General features: G+C 38.3%; 1 protein-coding gene across 1 annotated transcript in view; it reads right to left on the bottom strand.

The window, feature by feature from the left end:
- Col4a5 (collagen type IV alpha 5 chain) overlaps positions 1–17,479 on the bottom strand; it is a 203,090-nt gene that overhangs the window by 38,735 nt on the left and 146,876 nt on the right. The window contains exons 34-37 of the mRNA XM_050123992.1: positions 14,231–14,329; positions 12,497–12,586; positions 11,648–11,787; positions 4,171–4,297 (exon numbers count right to left, since the gene is read on the bottom strand). Of these exons, the coding sequence (XP_049979949.1) occupies positions 4,171–4,297; positions 11,648–11,787; positions 12,497–12,586; positions 14,231–14,329 (456 nt within the window). The remainder of the gene's footprint in view (positions 1–4,170; positions 4,298–11,647; positions 11,788–12,496; positions 12,587–14,230; positions 14,330–17,479) is intronic.

Raw genomic sequence — 17,479 nt, 5'->3', positions numbered from 1 at the left:
GAGAGAGAGAGAGAGAGAGAGAGAGAGAGAGAGAGAGAGAGAGAAGGAGAGAGAGAAAGGCAGAGACAGACATACACACATAAAAATAAATGTAAATAAACATAAAAAACAAAACCTATACAACCCAGTGAGACAATATTGAATAACCTATTACTAATATAAATGCACCCCAAAGAGTGGGGAAGAAATTCTGAAAAAAACTACATGAAGAGCAAATAGCTGAAACTTCTGAAAGTTCTTCCAAAGTAACAATCTTATTGATTGAGGAATAACAGTAAGAAAGAAAGAAAGAAAGGAAGGAAGGAAGGAAGGAAGGAAGGAAGGAAGGAAGGAAGGAAGGAAGGAAGGAAGGAAGGAAGGAAGACAATGACAACCCACCATGAGAGAATGGAACGAATCAGTGATAGTGGGTGGAGAGATGGTTGAGTGATTAACATGGAAGAGTGCTCATCTAGACGAGCAGAATTCAGTTCCTATTACTCACCTAAGCACAGAAGCTCACAATAGCCTGTAACTCTAGCTATAGTGATAGGAAGCCTGTTTTTTCTTCCTTGGCACCTGATGCACAATCACAATATACCTACACACACAAACACACACACACACACCACAAAAGCATATCTTTAAAAATGCCCTGGAAATGTATCCAGAAAAAAAAAGCAGGGTATAAGCATACAGGGGAGATGATTTAAAAACAATGTTTTATTATCAGGATACATATTGAGATATTGATGAATATCTTGCATATCACCATAGAACCTTCATCTGGCGATGGATGGAGATAGAGACAGAGACCCACACTGGAGCACCTTACTGAGCTCCCAATGTCCCAAGGAGGAGCAGAAGGAGGGAGAATATGAGCAAAGAAGTCAGGACCACAAGGGGTGCATCGACCCACTGACTGGACTGGGACTGATGGAGCATGTGATCAAACTAGACTCTCTGAACGTGGCTGACAATGAGGGCTGACTGAGAAGCCAAGGACAATGGCACTGAGTTTTGATTCTACTGCATGGACTAGCCTTGTGGGAGCCTAGTCTGTTTGGATGCTCACCTTCCTAGACCTGGATGAAGGGGGGAGGACCTTGGACTTCCCACAGGGCAGGGAACCCTGACTGCTCTTCAGACCGGAGAGGGAGGGGGAGAGGAGTTGGGGGAGGGGGCGTGGGGAGTCGAGGGAGGAGGAGGGAAAAGGTAGGCGGGGAGAAGGCAGAAATTTTTAATAAAAAATAGTGGAAAAATACTCAGTGATGAAGGGGGAAAATGTCAAAGATTTCTAGCTGCTAGGAATGTGGCTCACTGTACAGTGTTTCCTAAGCAAGCCAAAGCCCTAGGATTCAAACTCTAGAACCCTACCCCCACTGAGTTAAAGTTTCTTCCAATGAAGGTAAAGTAAAGGCACTGGCAGGTAAATGCGAGACAATATTTGAAAGTACATCAGCCTCTAAAAAATAATACCAAATGAAACTGTGATATAAAACAATGCAGAAATATTCAAATTGAAAATACATAGGTACATGGAAAAGTCAGTTCTCCTTACTACAATAAATTATTTAGAGTTTAATAGACAGCTTAAAACCCAGATAAAATTAGAGAAAAATCTCAGTGGTAGAACACTTGCCTAGCATGCAGAAATTCTTGTGTTCTGTCACCAACAATTAAAAAGTGATAATCGCAATTAATTATAAGATTAATCATGCACATAAAAATTAACTCCATAAAGACTGCCACAAAGACCCTGATAAATAATATATTACATATTAAATGGTATAATGTTGCTTTAGTATGTGAAAATAAGAGTGTTAGAATGTCTAGAAGAGTCATTTAAAATAGTGTAGAGAGGTAGGGATTAAAAGTCAACAAAACAGAAAAAACTGAATAGGAAGTAAAGTACTAGCTAACTTTCAGCGATTAATAAAATCAAATGAATGACTAGTGTAGTGACTTGAATGTGAATTTCCCTTGTAGGCTCTGGCACCACTAACTTGATCCCCAGTTAGTGGTATTGTTTGGGGAGGCTTAGAAGGTGTAGTCCCTGTGTATGCATGGTCCTTCTGGTGTCTACAGTTTCTTGAGAAGAAGTTGGGGTAGACTCATGGAATATATTCCAAGTCACGGCACAATGTACTAAAGGAATGTTCCAGTGTATTTCAAAATTGAGATAAGCTACAACCTCATTTTGTGTTTATAGGGTAAAATACATACATACATACATAGAACATACATACATACACGCTACAAAAAAGGCTGTAGTCTCTCTCTATATTATATATATATGTATTCTTTCTATCTGTCTGTCTATCTGTCTGTCTGTCTTTCTGTGTATCTAGTCTTTCTTCCTCAGATTACTGAATTCACATCTTCCTATTCTGTTCATATACAGTATGGATAACTCAGTTTTGAGTTTTAAACAATTATTTGGTAGTATTAGCATTTTTATTTATAGCTCGTTAAATTATAACTCCTTCAGTATTTGATAAAAATATGAACATTTTGAAAAAAACATCACGAGACCTTTAAAAGTCCCATTGTAGAGTTAGCAAGTAACGGGGCTTCAGGAATCAGATGAAAAGAAGTAAAAGTCATTTTTAAATTAGTACATTAAAAATTCTGTAGAAGGATTCCTCTTATGAAATGAATTCATAACCTTTTCTCCCTTATTAAGTCTAGAGGGGAAGATCACAAATAAGCCGCTGCTGAAGCTTTGGTTTTTCTCACATTTTCAAAACAGTCTCCCAACAATCCATTTTGAAAAGCCCTGGGTCTTCAAAAATAAAATCAAAGTTACACTAAAGTTCCTCTTGAAAATAGCTCAACCAGTCCACTGCACAAATTTTATGACAAACGTTTAAAGATTCATGCTACATGAAAAATGTACAGTTCCAAACTAATTTAACATTCCACATAACTAATACAGAGGGGAGGCGGCTTTAAGCTCAATGCCTGCACAAATTTTAACTGTTTAAGAGAAATCAGAGCATATTTCCATCAAAGATATATAAAGGAATATTAACTTCATTTTTAATAATAGTTTTAAATCATAAACACCAAATAGTCTGTCAACTAGAGAACACATAATTGATTGTGAAACAAATTTTTAATTATTACACAGCAATGACAAGAAATAACTGACATGTGCAACATGATTAGTGAATCTTAGACATAATGATTAATCAAAGGAATCGTGCACAATGATATAAGACAGTGGTTCACAACCTGTGAGTCGTGACTGCCTCCCAGAGTTGCATATTAGATATCCTGTATATCAGATATTTATATTGCAATTCATAACAATAGCAAAATTACAGTTATGAAGTAGCAAGGAAATGATTTTATGGTAGGGGTCACCACAACATGAGGAAGCATAAGGAAGGTGGAGAACCACGGGATACATAAAGTGTGATTCCACTTATGTGAATTTCACTAACATACAAAATTAACTGATGGTGCTAGAAGTGATGGTAATCGTTATCTCAGGATGAAGTGTTGGGAGGATGAAGAGTGGTGTGCGTAAACGGAAATAACATTTTGATTTTGGTTTGTGGTGGATTCATAGGTATATACATTGGTAGAAACTCTTCCAGAGACAGGGATGCTTCCATTAAAAGGTCAAGAAAACATAACCAAAGGCTCATCTATAACACTGTGAAACACAGAAGCCAAATGAAAAATTACACAGAAGCATGAAATGACAAATACAATCACCTAGGCCAGGCTATCTACTGGACTATAGTGCTACATCTCTTTGCTTGACTCAGTTCTCGTCATCTGAATAACAGCGTAATTGTCCTCCCAACAGCTACCAGCTGTGTGTCTGCGGCCACCATTCTAAGAGAATCCGCAGCAGGCCAGAGCCTGGCAGAGTATATTATCACCTGCAAAACTACTAAAGCCTCGGAATTGATTTTTGGCTAGCAGTGAAAGATTGAAAAATGCTTCACCAAACAAGTGTCTCTGCCCACAGGCTATTGTCCTGCTGAGTCATGAGCACTCTTTCTTTTCAATTTATACAGAAAGACAGGTGGGCAGAGAAAGGAAAAGTTCTACTTGGAGACTGTGTTGCTAACCAGTACAGGATGCAAGTCTGGAAAATAAGAAGTTGCTTCAAATACTAGTTAGGGTGGAAAAGAAAGGAAAGGGAGAAGGAACACTAAGGAAAAGAACACCTACCTGGGAATCCAGGCAGTCCTGGCTGCCCTTTCGCTCCAGGGTTTCCTGGTAATCCAGGCAGGCCAATATCTCCCACAGAACCTTTGATACCTGGGTTTCCTGGATATCCAGGCAGACCAGGTTCACCCTGAAAACATGAATGAAAAGACAAAATTGAAGTCTCTTTGTGACGTTGATGGTATATCAATGCAATATTATTTATAGGATTTTTACTTTATGCCAGAAACTCTGCTAAGTGCTTTATACAAATTGCTTCCCTTAATAATCACAACAGCCTGGTAAGTTACATCTGTCATCCCCACTGATAAGTGTGAAGAGCAAACCTCAGAGAAGTCAGGAGCCTCAGATCTTTAGTGAGTGGCAGAATTAAGATTTGAACTGAGATCTGTCAGACCCCGGAGCTCATGCTATTCTTGTGCTACATGGATTATCAATCTCATAAATCCTTGCCAATCCTATTAGAAAGGCAACATCATCAGCATGCTATAGTGAAGCAGCTAGCAAGCGGTGCAATCTGAATTTTAACTTCAGAACTTGCGATTGTCATCCTTAATGATTTAAGCAAGTCAATTTAAGCCAATAGTTACACTAGGATCTAATGAAAAAGGTTGATTTTTATCTTACCATGAACAATCTACCAATTCTTCAGTGACTATCTAAAAGTCTGTTTCTTTCATGACATTATCCTTGACAAGTAGCCTACACGGCCCATGGGCTGCATGCAGCCAAAGAGAGCTATGAATGTGGTGCAACACATTTTTTTTTAAAAAACTACATAAACATTATAAGACCTTTGCATTGTTTGGGAACTTCATTGTGTAGTACTTGACCATGAATTTTATAGATGACAATTTCATGTCACAATATGAAAAGAGTGGACACACATGTGCTATAAGGATAGGGTCATATTCATATATTGACTATAACAATTTTGTATTGCAAACTATAACTCTTGAATTTCATTCAAAGTATCTTTGTGGCCATAGGCACTGTACATATTGTTATTTTCCTCAATGAATTATTTACATTATATTTCTTTCAATATATTCTTAGAAAAATTCCTACCCACTTTAATAGTTTTAAAACTTTTCCTCAATACTGATGAAAACAGTGTACAATAATTCTAACAGTCTCCCACGGTACTCATTCTCCACCCATGGGGAACATGACCTCTTTAACAGCATGGTCGTACTCAATATCACCTACAGAATGTCTTCTTCTTAGGCTTGCCTGTGTGAATAAGACTTGCTGTTTAAGTCTTGTGTGTTTCTATATCATGCGATTAGGTTTTAAAAATAGTGTCCCACTTCCTTACATTTTTTTTCTCAATAGTTAAGAATCTTGGGCTGAGGATGTAAGCATTTTTTTCTGACCCCTTATGAATCAAACACATAGCCCATTTGGGGGCACATAATGGGTATCTCATAACAACTTGGCTTGAATTCATCCCACATTAGATGTTTATGCAGATAAACTAGGTAAGTGCCTGGTTTCATCCTAGCCTGGCCTTCATTATTCATGAATGAATTAAATTCATATTACAAAATAAAATATAGAAAGAAATTCTAATATTCTGTTATGGGCAAACATGAGAAACCCAGCACATTTCTGATTATTTATGATAAATAAAGTATGTAAAATCCACAAATGATACCAATCTCTAAGCTGTATTACCTCTGTCCCTCAATACAGTTTTTATTAATCACATGGCAAGTAAATTTTAAATATTTTATAAGGACTTCTGAAGTGAATTACAATTTAGTAGCTTAAGTTTTATTTAACATTTTATTATTTATACATTTCCAGAGGGAAACTATGGGTTTCTGAAAAGACAAACCGTAAAGAGGAGAGAATTTAGACAAATCTTTTGATTCAGAAAAATCAAAAGATCAGACCAGGAATCTCATGCATCACCACAAGAATGCAAAATTCAAGTCTATTTGCACTTTTAGCAAAGCTAGGAGTGACTTGAATACAGGGAAGTTTCAAATATTTGCATTTATTCCATACTCAACTTTGATAAGATTCTTGAAAATGAAGCATATCAAACCAAAAGGAGCCAAATTTACCCCTGAGCAACTATCTTGCAAACACAGTACATTTTTTTCTTTTTAACAAGACTGATACTAGAATTGACTGTAAGGTCACTGTGTTGTATCACCCACACCATGTAGACTAGAAACACCATTTAGTATCTGTTCTGTTGCTAAAATTCAAATTGGCAAGCTAAGTATTTTGGTAATAGTCAGACTTTATTGTATCTTAACAATATTAGCATCTTATCTTTCATGCTACAACCTATAAGCCCCAAAATATATTTGTAGTTTGTCTTATTTTATAAACTGCATCAAAGTAAATGGAAAAGCTAATCTTTGCCTTCCTGCTTGAAACTGTAAAATTGAAGAAGCAATGCTACTGGTAAAAAAAAAAAAATAAATAAAAACAATGACCTGAAAATGTTTGATTGGATAGGAAAATCCCCATATTCTGCTGAGTAGCAACATTAAACATAAAATGGCAGCCCATAAGCTGGAAGTTGTAGTCCCTATATGATGATTCATTTTATAACCCAATCTACACATGGGGATGAAGGATACTACAAAGAAATGTTCTAGTTCTACTTTAGACAAAGAAAGTTAACTAATTGAACATTTTAAAACAGGGCTTCTTTGCTATCCAACATGTCCACTTGTAGTTATATGACCATAGAAAACAAAATCACTGTGTCACAAAGAGACCTTCACTCCTATGCTTACTGTAGCACTGTTCAAAATAGCCAGGATGTAGAACCTATTTAGAGTCCGGCAACAGATATGTGGGTAAAGAAAATGTGGTTCACTAGACAAATAGTAAGCTCCAAAACTGCATGAAATTATGTTACCTATGACAATGTGGATGGACCCAGGGCACCTTATGCTCAGTGAAAAAGAGCAGAGAAAGATAAGTACTTCTCAGAGCAGTTAGGAGTAAAATGCTGGTTACCAGAGATTATATAAAATAAACAGATGAGGGCTGGAGAGATGACTCAGAGGTTAGGAGCACTGGCTGCTCTTCCAGAGGTTCTGAGTTCCATTCCCAGCAAGCACATGGTGGCTCACAACCATCTATAATGAGATCTGGTACTCTCTTCTGGCCTGAAGACACACATTACAGAACACTGTACATAATAAATAAGTATTAAAAAATTATTTAAAAAGAAAGAAAATAAACAGAAGAGACAAGCAGAGGGTTTAGTTAACTAAGTATGGTTTTATCGGAGATAGATAAAATATATTTACATATTTCATACCAAGGCTTCATGAATATAATAAATAATAAGCTCCACGTTTCTCAAAAAGAGCTAAAAGTAACCAGGAATTTAACATTGCTTTCTGGACCCAGTTGTCCACATAAACTTTAGCATTTGGGACATCACATGCAAGATCTATATAAGACCAGGCCAGACAAAATCCCAGCCAGGAATGTGGGCAGTGAGCATGACATCCCATCCTATGCAAATGAGCTATTGGCAATTCATGGCCTCTGGGAGAGGGAGAGTCAGCTTTCTTTAGGGATGCAGCACCTGAGACTCTGCTATATGGCACTTTGTCCATACAAAAAGCACACTAAATAAACTCAGTATTAATTTTTAAATAACAGATGAAATTGACAGGAAATAGTGGAGTGAATTTAATAAAAATATATGCATACATGAAATTCTTAAACAATAAAAGTCACAGAAATTTAAGGGGAGCTATCTACCCACTGTATAAATAAATTAAATGTACCTCATAAATATACACGAATAGAATTATCAATCAAAAGATAAAACAAAATAACAAAAAGTGGCTGAACAGTATTTTTGGCAAACTTTAGATATTATTAAGGCAAAATTTGTACATATTAAATGCATACATGTTGATGAGTTTGGATAAAAAGATGTAACTCTAATCCAAACCATGTTACCTCCAATATTTTCCTTCTCCTCCTTCTCATGTATGTGTGTGCGTTGTGTGTGTTTTATGTGTGTGTGTGTGTCAACAACACGGTTAAAAGAGCAGGTGTAGTGATGCATGCTTATAATTCCAGCAGTGGGAGAGCTAAGGAAATGAGCTACAGAGGTCAAGGCCACCCTGGGCCACGAGGTGAGTTTCAGGACAGTCTGAGCGACAAAGTAAAAATGCATATAAAAAAACAAACCAAAACAAAACTCAACCCAACAAACAAACAAAATTGGCATAGCATATAATGTAAAATGAATTTTCTGAACCTTTTCAGATGAATGGTAATGTCAACCACACGCACTGTGTTATATACCACAGATTGCTGGAACTTACTCGTCATGCTTAAATGAAGTCTGAACACACTGAACAACACTGACATTTTATCATAATAAGCGAGAAAGATTATACAATTCATTCTTCAGGTTTCCTATGTATCTAGCTCTCTCAACTAGGAAATATCTAGTTAATAGGGAAAACTGATAAATAATAGTAACAGGCTGCTTGGCCAGGCCAAACAGGGCCACAAAGGGGTTAATACATGTATGTGGAAGGTGATCAACACAGCAAAAACATGGCATTATACTTAAGATGATGAATTCAATATTATCTTTTAATTAGCTAAGAAAATATTAGTAAGAATATTGCTCCAAATACCAGGCTAGCATAGACAAAAGTGGCTCAAATTGTCACAAAAACATCAAAGAAAATATGACTTATAACATTAAACTATGTCATATTATTGCTGCATTATATGTAGGTCTACAATTATTTTAAATATCTTCAAAACCAAGTGCAAGGAAACAAATATCCATTTGTTCATCAAATATAAGGATTCTAGAACTTAAAGCATCCAGAAATTTAAAAAAATTACCTTCAAGACAAGTGAAAACATTATGTTTATAGGTAGAAAACTTGTATTAGATTTCCCACCGCAGAGTACAAAGTATTTATGTATAACTTATTGAAATCATTTACATATCACACAAGCCATTCAGATCAGTGTTCTTAGTACATGCACAGAATTGGACAACCATCATCAAAATACAATCTTAGAAAATTTAATCCTCCACGCACAAAACCCACCTGCACTTGTTAACAGTGCATTCCTTTTCTCACCCCGGGCTCCAACTACACTTCGTTCTCCTGTTTATGCCAGTTCGCCTATTCTGGACATTTTATATAAATAAAATCATGTAATATGGTATCTTGGATCTGGCTTATTGTACTTAGGGTTAATTTTGGAAAATCATCTAGGTTATATCAGGGCTTTCTTCCTATTAATTATCATATCCTATTCTATCGTATGGATAAAGCATGATTTGTTTAGCCATTCACCCACCGATAGACATTTTGATTTGTTCCAAACTGTTACCATTATAAATAATGATGCTGTGAACATTCACATACAAGTACTAGTGTCTGTGACGAGATCCAAACTCACTTCTTTGGGTGTATACACAGAAGTGAGACTTCCAGGTTATATGACAGTTATAACTTTTGGGGCATCATGAAATGTCTTTTCATTGCAGCTGTATCTATCAATTTACTTTCCCACCAGCAACATGTAAGGCTTCCAGTTTCATTACATCCTTTCCAAGCTTCTTGGAAGTGGCTACTTTACTGAGTAGGAAGTGGTATCTCACCGCAATATAAATTTGAATTAATATGAATGATGAGATGACTATCTTTCATTATTATTATTAATAAGGTATGTGCCTCTCTTTGTGGTCAAGAACAATGGCACTGGGTTTCGATCCTATTGCACGTACTGGCTTTGTGGGAGCCTAGGCTCTTTGGATGTTCACCTTACTAGGCCTGAAAGGAGGTGGGAGGTCCTTGGACTCCCCACAGGGCAGGGAACCCTGACTGCTCTTCTGACTGATGAGGGAGGGGGAGTTAATTGGGGGAGGGAATGGGAGGTGGTGGCGGGGAGGAGACAGAAATCTTAAATAAATAAATAAATAAATAAATAAATAAATAAATAAATAAGGTATGTGCCATCATGCCTAGTTAATGCTGAAGATGAAATCCAGGCATTCACAAGTGTTAGGGAAGTATTCTACCAGCCAAGCTGTATCTCAAGGCCCTGTTTGATAGTTTTTAATGGAATCTGCCTAATGGGTACAAAGTATTATCCCATTGTGTAATTGATTTGCATTTCTGTATTGACTAGTGATGTGGAATGTCTTTTTATGTATTTACTGGTTATTTGTATATGAGTTTTAGAGAAGGGTTTACTCAAGGCTGTTACTTATTTTTGAATTGGACTGTTAGGGCTTTCTAGTAAAATTTCTGTCATCTTCATTCTTGTGCGTATGGTTATCTTACTGAAGTATACTTATAAGCCACATATAAAAGAAGCTAAAAATAGTCTTGCTTTAAGAACACCATAGATAACTCCCAATTCAAACCGTTTGCTGATAAATTCAATTATAAATTCAGACATGGTTTATAGGGGTGGTTTTCACTTTACTATATGTTGAAATTAGTCCATTATAAAAAAACACACAAACAAATTTAAGAAGTTTAATAAACAATTCTAAATCAGTGAGTAAGAAACAGAATTTCTTACGATGAGATTGAGTCAATTGGAAATTTGTCTGAGAAAAAAGGTACTGAATTGTACTCCCAGGTCTACAGAGTTTCCTAAGTAGCAGGCCGTTTTTGAAGGCTTGCACTCAGGCCTCCAGTCCTCTCTATCATCCCTACGTCTTATGATGACTTTCCCATTTTAGCAAGAAAATATAGCAGTTGTTAAACTACATTCTTCATATTTTTCTCCAAACTTGTTTTTTACAAAAGCTTTCCTATCCTCCATGATTTCAAAACCAAAAACTTCAGAGTCAGCCTTGATACCTCCTTTCTCTCAGATTTCATAAGCAAATCTTTCTTTTTTTTAAAAAAAAATGTTTATTTATTATGTATACAGTGTCTGCCTATACACCTGCAGGGCAGAAGAGGGCACCAGATCTCATTATATGGATGGTTGTGAGCCACCATGTGGTTGCTGGGAATTGAACTCAGGACCTCTGGAAGAACAGCCAGTGATCTTAACTGCTGAGCCATCTCTCCAGCCCCCAAAGCAAATCTTTCTGATTTGACTTTTGAACTACGTTTATCATTAGACTGTTTCTTACCGCTTCCATTGCCACCAGCCTGAATCAAGCCAACACTATGTCTATAGGTAAATACTAGCATAACTATTCTGCATACTATTTTGAAATCAAGAGGTTTAATTTTAAAATGGATAATGTACAATTATGATATTCTTTCTGTTTGTTTCCCATTTTACTTAGGAATAAAACCTATGCTAGGCTCCTAGATAATACATTCCTGTTACCAGCTTGACTTCACAACCTACGATAAGATTGAAGTAACAATTCTTTGCTCAGAATATGCCTTGTCTTTCTGGAGTTTGTTTAGTAAAGAATCAGAAACAAGCACAGTTCAAGAAAAGCTACAACTTCTCAGACACATGACCAGAATAGCATTACCTTTGGACCAGGAAGACCCGGAAGACCAATGCCTGAAACACCTGGATCTCCTTTACTTCCTTTCTGGCCAGGTAACCCAGGAGAGCCAGGTTGTCCAGGAACTCCAGGAGGTCCAGGGGGCCCATCCACACCTTGAGGGCCTGTTGAAAATATGTAATGTAAAATATTTAATAAAATAGTCTTTATTCACAGCAAACCTAAGACGAATGTGATTTAGCAAAAAGATCTTTTTAAAAACTTGTGCAAACTGGGTATATATAGTGAGTTTCATGCACAGGTTTATATAACAACCTATTTCTAAAGAAATTTTAATGGAAGGGAAGAAGCTGGAGAATAGGTATGTCTGTGAATTCTAACTTTTTCATTTCTTCAAATTCTGTCCCTTATTAAGTCACTTTTACATTTTTGTAGTGAGAGTTCTATTCATTGGTTATTTTAGAGTGTCTTACTCTTATTCTATCAACATTAGCTGCCTGCTCTCCCATCTCCTGAGGAATCCCAGCCCGCTTTACATACTATCACTTTGATACATACCCAGACTTTCTACTTAATCTTTTCTGATTAAAAAAAAAAGATAAAAATGAGGGTTGGGTCAGGGGTCAGTTGGTAGAGTGTTTGCCTCCTATGCATAAAGCTGTTCAATCTTTAATACATTATAAACATTGCATGTTGTCAAGTACTTATAATCCCAGTATTTCGGGGGAAGATACAGGAGGACTAGAAGTTCAAGATCATTCCCAGCTATGCAGCAAGTTTGATGACAGCCTGTGGTACATGAGACCCTGTCTCAAAGGAAAGAAGATAGCGAATATTAATAGGACAAAATGACTATGACTCTCCATCACTCACCAGGAAAACCCATGTCACCAATGTTTCCTTTAAGTCCAGGAGGCCCTGTAAGTCCCGGTGGACCAGGGAGACCAGGGTCACCCTTGGGACCTAGAAATGTAATGTAAACAACGAAATGGCATCATGGGACTGGAAGAACAAGTTTCATTGTATTAAAGTCCACAGATACAATTCAGTGTGAAATAGTCAGGGAGTTTTCCAGAAGTCTTGTTAGTAACATAGTGGGATATAATTAAGCTAATACAGGTCTTTACATTCAACTTCATAGAAATAAAGGTAACTTTACCTGAGCACTTTGTTCTTCTCCTAAAACAAGTCCATGCGTTTCATGTTCTATTTGTTGCATATCAATAACTAACATTTAGGGACTCTCCCAGACAAATTTAATATAAAAAATGTTTAATAAAGTGTCAGTCATGGATCCCTGTCATAACAGAGCCCCTCTCTCATTAGGCCAGAGAAAGATAAGGATTGGTGGTTTGCTGGAGAGATGCAGGATTGACCTGGATTGAGGATTTTTGTTAGAGCATCACAGGTGCTTGAGCTACGTGATGTCACCTACATGTTTGCCAGTGCCACCATATATGTCGTTTTTTTTTTCTTTCACAGGTGACTTTCAGCTTAAGGGAATGCAGAAGATGTTGGGAAGAAACCAGGAGAAAATTTATCTTTCCAAATCCATCACGATAATGTGGTATGGATTTGATGGCAAATGATTGACCTTCAGGGCTCTTCTGAGAGGACAAAGACCAGCTGCATTTTCTTCTTAGGAGCTGAACTAAAATCAAACAGCTGAAAGTTTTGAGAAGTGAGCTAATACTGAGGCGAACTGGTCACTGTAAGAGCGTTTCTGCAGAAAAAAAAAACTACAAGGAGGCCTTGGGAACTTCGGTCCTCAGAAATTTTAAAAATCAAAAATTTCAAGCATTATTTTACATTGCAGAATGACTGACTTGTCTGATGGCAACAAACAAACAAAGAACAACAACTAAAACAGGTGATTTTATTCAGGCTCCAACCAGATAATTGTCTTATTTATATGCTGGTGTGTCAATAGTAAAGTACAGCACATTACTTGAATCACAGTTCTACATATATTCTGCTCTGAGCAAACTATGACTCTGAATAAGCAAACTAAAATCTCCTATATATTTTTTAATATAATTTTTTATTGAAAAAAAAATTTCCGCCTCCTCCCCTCCCCCCATTTCCCTCCCCGTCTCCCTTTTCCCCCCTCCTCACTCCCCTCCCCCCCCCCCCCCTCTCTTCTCCCCCTCCCTCTCCAGTCTGGAGGGCAGTCAGGGTTCCCTGCCCTGTGGAAAGTCCAAAGTCCTCCCCCCTCCATCCTGGTCTAGGAAGGTGAACATCCAAACTGGCTAGGCTCCCACAAAGCCAGAACATGAAGTAGGATCAAAACCCAGTGTCATTGTCCTTGGCTTCTCAGCAGCCCTCATTGTCCGCCATATTCAGAGAGTCCGGTTTTATCCCATGCTTTTTCAGTCGCAGTCCAGCTGGCCTTGGTGAGCTCACACTGTCTCCGTGGGAGGGTGCACCTCTCGTGGTCCTTACTTCTTTGCTCATATTCTCCCTCCTTCTTGAAACTTTGGCTAAATGTCAACAATTTTGTCAAGCCCAACCAGATCCAAACCATCACTGAACATGAGGAGGTCACAGTTACTTTTCCAAAGATCACCATCAGCTATCCAAATGCCACAATGGTTCTATCTTACATACCTGGTAGTCCTGGCGATCCGGGTTGTCCAGTCAGTCCAGGTTGCCCTGGGTCACCAGGCAAACCCTGGTAGCCTTTTGGTCCTGAAAGTCCAGGAACACCTTTCAATGATAAGCATAAAAATAAGTTAGGCTGAATCTTACTAACAAATTAAACGGATTTACCAAAAAAAAAAAAAAAAAACCTGCTTAAATGTTGAACTGTATGTAAGGGAAAAGGAGAAACTGGCATATTCTCCTTCTCTCTCCCTCTGTGTGTGTGTGTGTTGGGGGATTGCTGCACTTGAACCATTTCTCTAATTCTGTTCTCTGTGACAAAGGCTCATTTTTCTGATAATCTACTTGATTTCCCAAATCAAGAAGACAAAATTCCTAGGACAAATGAGAATGAAAAGATGACCAAAAAAAATGCAGCAGAAATCAACTTCAAGATACAATACCTAGGGAAGGAAAGATGGAAAGAAACCATCTCTTACACAGCACTTGGGAGGGTAAGGATGCTCTGCAGGGAGTCTGCTTTCATTTTGGCAATAATTTAACAAACTTTCTTAGATCTGGCAGTGGCAGTTGTGCAGCATCTTTTCTGCTAGCATGATGCAGATATGGATCATGGATTATCAAGATGCCCCTGGAGAGTGATGGGGAGTGTAGCTCAGTGAGAACTTGCCTATCATTGAGTTTGATCCCCGGCACTTCAAACCAGAACAACAACAAAATAATGTTCAATGCCCAGCCCTGCCTACCAGTAGCAACAGCAGCAGTATCAAATTGGTGATAACCTCATGTACTATGGACTATTAGTTTCTCCAGTTTTTACTATCTCCCACCAAGACATTCAGATTAGCCAAAAGAGCCAACTTCTCTTTGTTCCTAACTATCTCAAAGTATTTTATCATTAGTAATCCTACAGTAGAAGTCAAGTATATTTTTCCACTCCTATAATTCAGAAAACATGGCTAAAAAATAAAAGAAGCCTCATCAAATAATAACTCCAGAAACTGGTAAGCTTACTCAGAGGATAATGGAACAAGCCACCAAGCCTGAAGACCTGAGTTCATCCTCCAGAGCCCACATAGTGGAGCAGGAGAACTCACTACTAGAAGTTGTCCTCTGACATTTGCATGGGAACTGCATCCTATGCTTGTGCATACATACCAGTCCGCCAATCAATCAATCAAAAACTGATTGTTAAAAGAAAAAATACCCAGGAAAGACATTTCATTTTCGTCATCCTAAAATGTATATATCCCTGCCTCTTTAGGTACTTTATGAAAAGCTCCAGTATAAGAGATCATTTTGAAGGAAAATTTTCATCATGCTCAATGAGGAGCTAATACTTGTTTACACACACACATGCACAGTTGACGACATTAATAGAACAGAAAAAGAACTGCAAAGGTACTAACAGCTACAAATGAATGACTAATTTTAAGGTTTCATAATGTTTAAAAGTTTAGTTCTTTTTCAAAAAAATATGGTTCTTTGCTATAGGTGCCTGATATTAATATATGTATATGTTTTGTGATAGTTTTGATGAGCCATGTTGTTTTCCTATAAAAAGAAATGAATAGTGTTACAATTTAAAACCTGTTATGTACAACATTATACTATTCAGCTTCATTTGGTCTCAAGGGGAAAAAATAAAAAAGAACACCACATTTTCTAAATACCAAATGCTGGCCTTTGTTTACGAGACACCTAGCAGCAAGGAGTTCCGGTCCAGGCACCAGGAGAGACATCACTGGGGTGAGTGAGTTTCTGACCTTGGCAGCAGCCCGGGACAGGGAACTCAGACACCCCTCCTACACTTCCTGGTCATCCTCAGGGGCTACTCTGCCCGATACCTTCTCTCTTCCTATCCCACCCAGCGTGCATCCACAACCCTCCCCACCTCCGTCTGACTCCCTTCCCTCTTTGACCACATAACATCTCCCAGCCCAGCCTGTTCGGCCTCTAGGACCGAATCCGAATCGGCAGGGCAAACGGGAGGGTGCTAGCTCCTTTGTCCCTGCTAGCCTGCCTGCAGCGAGCTAGGTAGGTCCTTTGATTACAAGTCACCCAAGCAGCAAGGAGATCTGAACCCCGCACCAGGAGAGACATCAGGCTTGCATCCACAACCCACCCAGAGCGGTCCTGAGGAGTTCCATCTGGACGGTAGTCCATGTTTGGTTGCTGAGGAGTTTCAGCTCAACGGGACGGTCCCTGCTTCTACACTGAAAAGATACACCCAGAGACTCATTCACAGCAAAGTCTGGACCAAGACACCAGGCCTCTCCTGGCTCCATTTGAAGGAGGAGATGGGAAGGCGCCAATGCAAGACTTCCTCCAACAACCTGAAAGGCAACATGACTTCACCAGAACCAAGGGATCCCGAAATAAGAAGAATTGTACACCCTACTCCAGAAGAATTAGAAGAAATCGACTCAAAAGTGAATTATATGAAAATAATAGAAGACCTCAAGCAGGAGGTGAAAAACTGCCATAAACAATTAGAGATTACAAACAAAAAGGTAGAGGAAATGAATACCAAATGCTGTTCCAAAGTATAGTGACTTCTCTCCTGTACTCCTGTGGTACTTCTGGAAATCCTGAAAGTAGTTATTTAAGTCTATTTTACTTATGAGTACATTATGTATGTATGTGTGTATATGTATATGTGTGTATCTACATGTTTGTATGTTTGTTCGCACATTTCTGTTTGCATGTGCATATAGAGGCCCAGAGTTGAAATTTTGTTTATTGAGGACAGGTCTCTCACTGAACTCAAAGGTCTTCCCAGAGTTCTCCTATTTCTGCCTCAAAAGTACTAGGATTACAAGTATGTGCCTGCTTTACTTTTATGTGGGTTCTGGGGATTTAAATTCAGTTTCATGCTTGTGTAACAAATCCTCAATTCACTGAGCCATCTCCCCAGTTCCCCACATCTTGATGAATATCTTACATATCACCATAGAACCTTCATCTGGCGATGGATGGAGATAGAGGCAGAGACCCACATTGGAGCACTGGACTGAGCTCCCAAGGTCCAAATGAGGAGCAGAAGGAGAGAGAACATGAGCAAGGAAGTCAGGACTGTGAGGGGTGCACCCACCCACTGAGACAGTGGGGCTAACCTATTCGGGAGCTCACCAAGACCAGCTGGACTGAGACTGAAAAAGCAGGGGATAAAACTGGGCTCTCTGAACATGGCAGACAATGAGGGCTGATGAGAAACCAAAGACAATGGCACTGGGTTTTGATTCTACTGCATGA

Source organism: Alexandromys fortis, unplaced genomic scaffold (assembly GCF_014885135.2).
Source record: "Alexandromys fortis isolate MF-2015 unplaced genomic scaffold, M_Fortis_MF-2015_v1.1 scaffold_195, whole genome shotgun sequence".
In the NCBI taxonomy this organism is placed as follows: Eukaryota; Metazoa; Chordata; class Mammalia; order Rodentia; family Cricetidae; genus Alexandromys; species Alexandromys fortis.
The sequence above is the reverse complement of the archived record's forward strand: the minus strand, read 5'-3'. Positions and strand labels throughout refer to the sequence as shown.